This window comes from Parasteatoda tepidariorum, chromosome 8 (genome assembly GCF_982258835.1).
Source record: "Parasteatoda tepidariorum strain Cologne lab strain chromosome 8, Ptep-v5.0, whole genome shotgun sequence".
Classification (NCBI taxonomy): domain Eukaryota; kingdom Metazoa; phylum Arthropoda; class Arachnida; order Araneae; family Theridiidae; genus Parasteatoda; species Parasteatoda tepidariorum.
The window spans coordinates 50,971,831-50,982,414 of NC_141762.1; the positions used below are offsets into that span (position 1 = coordinate 50,971,831).

Sequence of the window (10,584 nt, forward strand, 5' to 3'; positions counted from 1 at the left end):
ATGCATCCCACTAGTTTATTTCAAAATTGGCGAGTCACACTTCCTTAGTTTCCGTTGAGTGGATTGGTGTTTAACTTCAGCGTAAGTTGTAACCTAAATTATCAAAAATGAGAAATGCGTAACCGGTCATGAGGTCGAAGTTTACCACGATATTTAAAAAGCCTAAAACTGTTTTATAAACATTTTTAAGCATAATTTTTGCTTGAAACTGCATTATTTTTAAAGAAAAATTTAATTATTAGCAATTTAATTATTAGCAATTATACCTAGATATATTTGTATTAAATGTAATAAAAATACTTTGAATTAATTTTAGAAATACCTTTACATGTAACGAAGTAAAATAATATTTGGACCACAACCACCGTTACTTAAAAGTATACTTTTTTAAAATCTAAATGTACCAAATGTTTGCCAATTAAAGCGATACGCACCGGTGAAACATCTACTTCACGAAAGTTGAGCCCACGCTGCCTCTGAATCGTTTTTCGGACGAACAGGGCTAGATACAATTTGATACCAGTTTGTTCCAAATTAAAGTTTCAAAAACTTTTTTTTTAAATATAAGCCTATATATATGCATAGTGATTTTATCTTTTTAAACAAAATTATATTCAATGAAAAACATTGAAAATCGACAGTGAAAACATGCAAATGCTACGCACACACACAAAAATCATTAAAATATTTCTTTATAAAAGAAATAGAGTGGAATAAATAGAAACCCAAAATTTTTTTGAGTTATATGCCTTCACAAACATACTAAAAACGCAAAGATTGAACAAAAAATGGAAAGTATAAACTTTACCGTTCATTTACTCAAATTCCCTAACGTGTAACTTAGCCGGTTCTTCCACTAACCTCTGCATAAATATCATTTATACATAAATATACTTTATCTTTTATACAGTTCATTATGGTTCATAAAAAATTATAAATTTTCGTCCCTTTAAAACACTAAGTTACCAGTAACGTCTTGATTAACAATTTAGGCAATAGAAAGCATATTCTATTATTGGTAAAATATGAAAACAGAGGTACGCACAGTAGAAAACACAACACCTTCAAAGCAGCACAACAGCTTCTTAGTTATTATAAAATGTTATTTTAATGCAGAGCATATTTTATTATGCTGCTTTTTACTTAAACCATAGTTTCTTTCAGCAAATAAATAACAAGTAAAACCTATGGTAGATATTGCTAACATTATGTATATTTTAACAAATGTGCATATATAGTTGCTGAATGCATAAGTCACAGCACATCCTAATGCATGATAGAGCTGATAACACCCAAAAGCAGTTTCTTCTTCTTCTTTAAAAATGAGTCCAATAAATGCTGAAAGACAAAAATACAATGAAACGTCAACTTCTAATCATATATTCTGTAATGACAAATTTTAACACTCTCTCATTTAGAATTTTTTTTTCAGTAATAAAAAATGCGTATGTCTCAGGTGTCCAAAAATAGCATTTAAGAGTAAATTTCATGAGCACACTTTCAATTTTTTTCAAATCGCTCGTGACTACGAAACCCAAAAGCACTTTTACTGCCGCTTTCACTGCCGATAAAACTTGGAGGTATAACTAAAGTTAATCTTTAACTCTCTGCTATGATTTCTAGCAGTCAAGCAAGGATTGTTTTTCGTCACGTTTTTGCTACATATAAAGCCTAGTAATGAATACATGTACAGTCCGCAAAAAAAAAACGAATCACCCTGAATAACTTTCGTTCTAATGATCGGATTTTCACGAACTAAGTGTCAATCTTAATGGTTCTTGGGGGTGACCTCAAATATTAATTAATTAGTGCTAACTATTAATTAAGTTACGAAATCAGACACAAAAACGTACTTTCTCTGTTTAAACATATAATGTTTTTTACATATTTGGAATCTAGACCCTTGAATTAGTGGGGGTAGACAAAATTTTAAAAAAATTGGTTGGTAAATTGGGCCGCAATAAAGGTTTATATATTTGGCGATAGTCCAGAAAACCGCCAAAAAAAGTCGCCTGCGCAAATAAATATTTTAAGATAACCCATTGACTAATTCAAAAGAGGAGTGCTTAATTTTACTAGGTTGCTACGCAACCAAACTCTGATAGTAAAAAAATTGAAATAATGTTCAGTGATTGCTCGGAGGGGCTTAATTTATTGTTACTAGAAAATATCTCGAAGTTTCCAGGCCATAAACAATTTTTTTAGGGGATTTCTGTCCAAAAAGCAAAAAAAATATTATTTTAATCTGCTTTGAAAAGTAAATTTGAATCGATTTATAAATTATTTATGATAGTTTTTAGAATTTAAATACATGAACTTTTTATCTGATATTATTTAGATTACACTGTTTTTACTATATTTATTCGAGGATTTTATACTAAAATAAAATGAGCATAACTTATTATAGCTATATACAAAATTTTAGGGATAATCATTTTTACAGTTTTAATCGAGTCTTCTAGGCAAGAAAGTTTGAAGAAAAAAAAAGTGCTTGAAAAATAAAATGTAGATTGTATAATAATTCTAATGCACATTCACAAGGCTTTCTATAATTTACGATATTTCTTTTTTATATAACTCAAGGAATTGCTGAATGTTTAGTGGCATTTTAAAAAGATTGAAATATGTTATGTTTAAGAATAAGATATTGAAATAATATGTTGCAAATTGTAGGATTCATTGCTTAAAAAATCGCTTCATTCTACTAGATATTTAGGTTACATCGTTTCCTTTGGATAAAGATGATTAGCAAATAGCATCCTCATGTTTCGATACATTCTGAAACTTATACGTTCGCAAATTCACCATAAAATGTCGCACAGCATATTCTTCAATTACGATAAGCTACATTTACCACCAAATACTGCTATTATTTTTGCTTTCTTATATATATCTGATGATCTCTTTTTAAACAGAGCTCGTAAGATCCTTAAGATACTGAAATGGGGGCACAAAAACTTAAGAGATAAAATATTTAATTTCATTAACTCAAAATATCTGGTGTCAAAATGTTAATTTTTAAGTTAAATATAACTTTTACAATATTGGTGTTCTTACATTTTTAAAGACCATATGAATCCTGATAAAATATTAAAATGCATATGTTTACTTTAACTAGTGTAAAATCCTTATCAAAATAATGATCAAGACCCAAATGTAAAACAGTATAATTGACGATAAAAACTCAACTGGCTTCAAAATATATGAAGAGGGAAGTAAAAGTCGACATGTTTCGAGTTTTCAAATATAATCGCCCATTCTCAAGACTTGTCAGGCTTGGATAACTAGTGGCTTTTATTATTGGACGCTCAAAACATGTCTATTTTTATTATCATCTATTATTTTTTTAAATCAATGAAGTTTTTATATTTTCGATTCAGTTTCTTGGGATTATCCATTTAGTGACACAACACATTAACTTATTTCACTCGAAATTAAAATAAGTTTTACATATGTTATAGGCACAGGTTCTTAGATTGAAAAAATATTAATTCACTACTTTGTGAAAAAATTAATGCAGTAAAAAAAAAATTTTTTTTTTTTTTGCTGCAAGCCTTAACATTTTAGTTTAAGGTCATAAAAAAATTCCGTTTACAATTGAAATTTCAAAAGTCGAATGTGAAAATGGAATGTCCCCTAGTACCAGGAATCGAAATTAAATAGTAACAAGGACAACTTTTTTAAACAAGTTAGCGTTTCCGTCCTACTCGAAGTTGTTTGAAAAGGTATTTTTTACATATCGATTCCAAAGTTTATTCTACATATATTTCAGGGTATTTCGATCGAGTTTATTTTTACACCCTTATTTGCTTAAAATTATTAAATAATTTACTTAAAATAAATTATTCAAGCTACATGATTTAATGCATTTATAGTATAATAATAAACGGAGCTTCCGACGCATATCCTTAACCTTAATACCGCTATCATTAAATAAATGGAATAAGCTTAGATAAATAATAAAAGTTAATTTTTCCCTCGTGTAATTTTCAAGGAATAATATGTTTCGATCAAACAGATTTCATTCTGGAAATAGCGAAATTATTGAGCAGGTCTCTTGGAGCAATATCATTCTTATCCTCTTTTGACGAAATATAGGAAAAATTAGTTTTCACAGTTTCTGTAAAAAGTATGTTAGCCTACTTGCCACGTTTTTTTTTTTTTTAAATTTTTTTTTATTAAAATAAAGTGCAAATTGTGTATTGTGTGCACAGCTTCGGAATCCTTACAAATTTCAATTTTTAATATTTCCTGATTAACAAAATAAGGCATTTTCCTGATAACAAATTATACTACAATAATATCTTGGAAATTATGCTAAAGTGAAAAATTAAACTAAATAGTTTAGTATATTATCAGAAAAAAAAATCTACTTGGTATCATAAAGAGTAAAAGATATAATGAAATAATTAGTGAATCACACGTGGTCAGATAATTAAAAATTTAATTTACCAACTAAGATAGTAGGACGACATTTAAGATACTGAGATATTTTAAGACACTAAAAAAATTGGCTACGTATTCCACAGCTTTTTATGTTCGGTATCTTTATCCTCTTTGTAGTGACTTATAAAACATCAACACTATTTTAGATAATCTAAGTTGAAGTCACAAGAAACAAAAAAAAAAGACAATCAATAATTTATATTCTTTTTTCAAAAAAATAGTATGCTAAGTAAATAATCAGCTGTTTTGCATTAAATAATTTTAAACAGCTGAATGTTTTTAATTTCTTAACAAGGTTTTATTCTTAGCTAGCAGACAATAATTCTTTAAAAAAAACTTGACTATAATTTGAAAAGGGAACCTAAATTAAAGAAAATCTAAATTAAAGTTCTAAAAAAATTATTAGTATATTAATGAAGAAATAATAAACGTAACATGGAAAAGAATAAGAATTTTAAAATGTTAAAATTTTATTAAATAGTTGGTAAAATAGTTCTGCGATACACTTCCGGAAATTTCTTTTAAGATTAGGATGATATAGGGTAAACCAACAAATGAAGAAGCATTTCATAGATATTTCTTAGAAATAAGATTTTAAACGTTTTAATTTAGATTGATTGGTAACAGTAGCTTACTACCTAACAATAGGAAGTCCTTTAACAATGCATTTAGTTATCTGGTCTTTGAGTCTTCTCTGGAAAAAGTTTTGAATTTGTTAGTATCTGTTCAACGCCTTGTTTCTTTGACAAAATTATAAGGTCAGTGTTTGTTATTATCCGTTTAAACTACAATTAATTGCATATAATAATGCTTTTTCTTTTCATTGTGAAAAAAAGAATTCAAAATATGGTCATTGAAGTTACGTTTTATTTATTTTAAGCATCATAACATAAGCAAGTACTGAGATTAGGGGGTGTTTATTAACTGGATTACAGAACGATGAAAAACCAATGTATAAACAAGTGTTCCTTTACTGGGATTTTTTCAAGTTAATGAAAATAAAAGAAAAATTTTAATTTTCTTGTACCTTTTGTCATATTATAAATCAAAATTATGTTAAAAATAAAAAAAAACAATTTCTAACCAGTGAAGGAACAGGCATGTTCCTTCACTGAGAATAGATTTCCCAGTGAATGAATAGTATGTGTGAAATATGATTTTACTTGGATAATTTGTAGTTCAGCGACATAGAGGACTCCTAAAATTCAGTTAAATGTTGTATGAATAGTTCCTATAACTATTTCATTTAAATATGCAAATTTAATTGCTAAATTTATTTAAAGAATTATAATAATAATTAATTTATTATTTATCTTTATAAATGTAGTGATTAGTTATTACATCATACCTTAGACTCCTTAATAAACTATGTTTATTAACTAAATATAGCAACTAAATATAATAATAAAAGCTTGAATGGAATCTTTGCAGGATTTTGTGCCAATAATTAGCTAAATTATTATCCTATTGCCGTCTTTAATGTCCTAACGGGAACTGGTAGGAAAAATCCACTTAAAGACAATTATCTAGGTGAAAAATGGGTGAAGTTTTTTAAGGTGACATCCACCGATAACTCAGTGCAATGCGAAGATAATTTCAAAAGGCAAAACTTCCCTTAGAGAATAATATTCGAAATACTGGTTTTAAGAACTTCAGAGAATCTTTAGGAGGGAAGTAGCCCTGGCATCCTTTTATAAAGTGATTGCATTTACAATGCGAATGAAACAAGAGTTGAATACTGCCCTTAAACGGGAAAAATCTGCGGCCTTAAAAATTATAAGGATTTATATTCTAAAGTACCTAGGAAAGAAAAAGTACCTCCATTGGTAGTTTTTCCTTACAGAAGAATTCGTAGAGATATTACAGAATCAGTCCCTGCTACATATTTCATTGGAAAAAGCTATTAATGAAATGAAACGATGACCGCAGCAACATTTTACAAATATATTGCAAATGTTTCTACCCATGGCTAATTAAAAATGCAATCAAATTCCTAATTTTGCTTCGTCTGGATAGGTATAAATCTCATATCAATTTGAAACTGAGCAAGTTTTGTTCCTCAAAACAAATTTTCTGGTTTAGTTTTCTACGTAATTCTTGGAAATCTCGTTAGATCTTGAAAACAAAAGTATTGTAAAACAATATGTCTAGAAAATTTTACATCTATTTTTAAATAAGATTTGAAGCATCAACTGATGAAGTTAAAATGCTTTTATGAAATGCGATATTTTTTCATTCGATGTAGAAAACGTTGACTGTAACAAATGCATGCAAAACAGACACCAAGAGTTAATGAGCAAGACAACTTATCAACAAAACACATGCTTCGAGAGAAACGAGGCGCTATTTCTTCAGAAGCTTGAGAAGGAAATCTCACAAGTTATGTTGCAAATTTTTAAAGGAACATTGACAGAAAAGTTTAATCTCCCAAATATCCAATAGCCTGCGCTTTTCTCAATATTGAAGAATTTATTTCAAAAAGAACAATTGTATAGTCAAATTTTGGCTCTGAAGCTGAGACAACTAACATTAATAATGAAAGTATCTTGAAAACCGATTTTGAGATAAGTCCTCTTGAGGCATTGTTAGTTGCAAAAACGATTGGTTTCATAAGTAACTACTAGATATAAGTCAATGAGAGATGGGTTTTACTCAAGCTTCTAAACTCCTTTTTCTCATTTATTATCCAGTTAGGAATTCTGGAAATGGAACTGGAAAATCAAAAGAAATTTCGAAGATACATTTACATTGGCCAAAAATTTGGAAAAAAGAGGAAGGTTAAATCAAAAGAAAAAGAAATAAATTACTCATGACGAAGAGAAAAAAAATGCTTAAAAAGATTTAAAAAAAAGCTTAAAAAATATGAGGAAAAGATTAAACAAAAAAATGATCGAATTATAATAATAATAAAAACATCATCAGATTACACAATGATAAACATTCATAATTTAGAACGGACTATTAAACTGTGAGAAAAAAATGAAAAACATTTTTTTTAAAATTATGTATTCAAACATATTTTACTTTCCATTCCATGACTGAAAAAAAAGTAAAATTTTCCACATTAACTATGGTTATATGTTGTAATTCCAAGAAAAATCTTGTTTTTAGACATTTGTGTGGCCTATGGATTCCTAACGAGCATCAAACATTATCAAAATTAAGTGTTCATTCTCTGGAAAATTTAGTGTTTATTCACTGGTAAGAACTGTTCCTTCACTTGGTCATCTTACTACTTATTATTTAAACCACCAAAAGCTTAAAACAATATTATGTAAGTTATCTAACTTTTTTAACATAATTTGCATTTAATAACAAATATGTCGAAACCATCATTTAGCTTAAATTACAAATTTTGAAATTTTTATGAATTTTTTTTAAAGGCAAGCTAAGCTTAAGTGTTCCTTCATTGTTTAGTTTACCCTATAGGATGTTGAGAAATTTGTGATGTTGTGAGAGATGTTTAAAAATGTTGACTACGTATTTTTATTAATATTTATAAAATATACATTCAAGAAATTGATAAATATATTATTCCAAATCTATGCATACGTATGTATATTATTGAAATTGTATCAGTTATTGAAAAACAAAATAAAAAAAATAAAAAATAATCACATTAAAACTAGACATTTGTTGAATAAAGTGTTTTTTATTCAAAATTCTTTACTAAATTGCAAATAAATTATTAAATGACTAAAAACGAAGCATCGTATTTTATAGTGTGAAAGAAATAAAAATAAAAAGATTAGCAAACGATTATTAGCGAAAAAAATATGAATGAAATTTTACGCTACGCGCGCGAAGTCAAGTTCCTCCCAAGTTTATCACATTTTAATATTAATCGCCCCAATTAGTTATTTCTTTATTGTCGCCAAATTATTTTTTTAAAAATAATTAATTTTAATTTTTCTCAGCTTCTAATAAACAAAAACAGTTGAAACATTAGATTTTTCAATTGAAAAATATGTAGATTAATATGGTATAAAAAAATTCATACCTTATAATTCAATATTTTTTCATCCTCACATTAATTAAATAATAAAAAATAATAAATAATTATTAAAAATTATTTTTTGCATGAAATTATCTTTGGGTAAATGAGTTTTATGAGTGGGTGCAATTTTTTTTGAATTGCTTCTTTAGTTTTGAAAATATGACTGAAAACGCAAAAAGCGAAATTAACATTAAGGGGTACGAATTTTGAATCGCTCTCCTGACCAAACTATGGGGACCACTTTTCCCAGATTGCGGCTACCCCCTATATTTTGAAGATAAGAAATCCAAATATGTAAAAAAAATGCATGTTTATTCAGAGAAAGTACGTTTTTGTGTCTGATTTCGTAACTTAATTAATAGTTAGCACTAATTAATTAGCATATTTGAGGTCACCCCCAGGAACCATTAAAATTGACACTTAGTTCGTGAAAATCCGATCATTGGAACGAAAGTTATTCAGGGTGATTCGTTTTTTTTTGCGGACTGTATATATATATATATATATATATATATATATATATATATATATATATATATATATATATATATATATATATATATATATATATATATATATATATATATATATATATATATATATATATATATATATATATATATATATATATATATATATATATATATATATATATATATATATATATATATATATATATATATATATATATATATATATATATATATATATATATATATATATATATATATACAACTTATTGAAGCTTTGTCATATTTGTAATTAAAACCAATAAATTTTTTTATGGATATTCAAAAATTGGCTGTCATAAAAGGTAAGAGCAAGAATTCGTTTTAGATTGAACAGACATCAATACTTCTAATTAATTTATCGAGGGATGAAATGGAGAACAAAGACCGGACATTGAGTAATCCTTGTTGGAGCTCATAAAATGATCGTTCAGAAGCGTTCGGAATGTATAAACTTTACCTCTCATTTTATTCAATTTCCCTTACTAATCACTTAGCCGGTTCTTCCACTAAGCGCTCCATAAATAACCTTTATACATAAATATAATTCAACTCTTGCACATTATGGTTCAAAAAAAAAATATTAATTTTTGTCCCTTTAAAACGCTAAGTTACCAGTAACGCCTTTATAAAAATTTTAGACAATAGAAAAGCATATTCCATTATTGGTAAAATGTGACAATCAAACTTGCTTCACAGTAGAAAACACAACACCTTCATAGTTATTATAAAATGTTATTTTAATAAAATTCAAGTTTTACTATACTGTTTTTTACTTAAACCATATTTTCTTTCTGCAAGTAAATAACCAATGATATCAATAATAGACATTAATAGTATTAGGTATATTTCAACATATGTGCATATATAATTGTTGTAGGCGTAAGCCACTGCACATCCTAAAGCAAGATAGAGCTGATAACACCCAAAACCAGTTTCTTCTTCTTCTTTAAAAATTAATCCAATAAATGCTAAAAAACAAAAAATACAATGATACTTCAACTTCTAATCAGGATATTCTGTAATAACCAGCTTTAACACTTGCTTAATTAGAATTTGTTTTTTAAATAAACAATGCGCATGTCTTAGAGGTCCCAAATTGATATTTAAGTGAAAAATTACTGAGCACATGTCCAATTTTTTTAAAATCACTCGTGACTACGATACCCAAAACCAGTTTTACTGCCGCTTTCATTACCGATAAAACTTGGAGGTATAACTAAAGTTACTCTTTAACGTTTCTTTCATAAAGTTAATCTTAAAGTTAATCTTTCATAAAGTTAATCTTAAAGTTTTCTTTCATAGATTAACTTTAAAGTTAATCTTTAAAGTTAATCTATGATTTCTAGCAATCAAACAAGGATTGTTTTTCGTCACGTTTTTGCTACATATAAAGCCTAATAATGAATATATATATATATATATATATATATATATATATATATATATATATATATATATATATATATATATATATATATATATATATATATATATATATATATATATATATATATATATATATATATATATATATATATATATATATATATATATATTAAATATATATTAAAGTGTCGTTCTTACTGCACTGCTGAAGTGATTCGTTATTCTGAGTTTTGATTTGTTAGT

The 10,584-nt window shown here is 26.8% G+C and overlaps 1 protein-coding gene across 11 annotated transcripts in view; it reads right to left on the reverse strand.

Annotated features, from left to right (window-relative positions):
• Positions 1-751: 751 nt before the first annotated feature.
• LOC147806143 (N-acetylglucosamine transporter UNC93A-like) overlaps positions 752-10,584 on the reverse strand; it is a 26,986-nt gene continuing 17,153 nt past the window's right edge. For 4 of the 11 annotated variants that reach the window (XM_087150289.1, XM_087150288.1, XM_087150286.1 and 1 more), the window contains exon 4: positions 754-1,338. In XM_087150289.1, the coding sequence (XP_087006415.1) occupies positions 1,103-1,338 (236 nt within the window). In that variant the 3' untranslated portion in view covers positions 754-1,102. Of the gene's footprint in view, positions 1,339-9,456; positions 9,924-10,584 lie in introns of those variants that run through there. The other 7 variants (XM_087150285.1, XM_087150284.1, XM_087150292.1 and 4 more) reach the window with 6 other exon arrangements.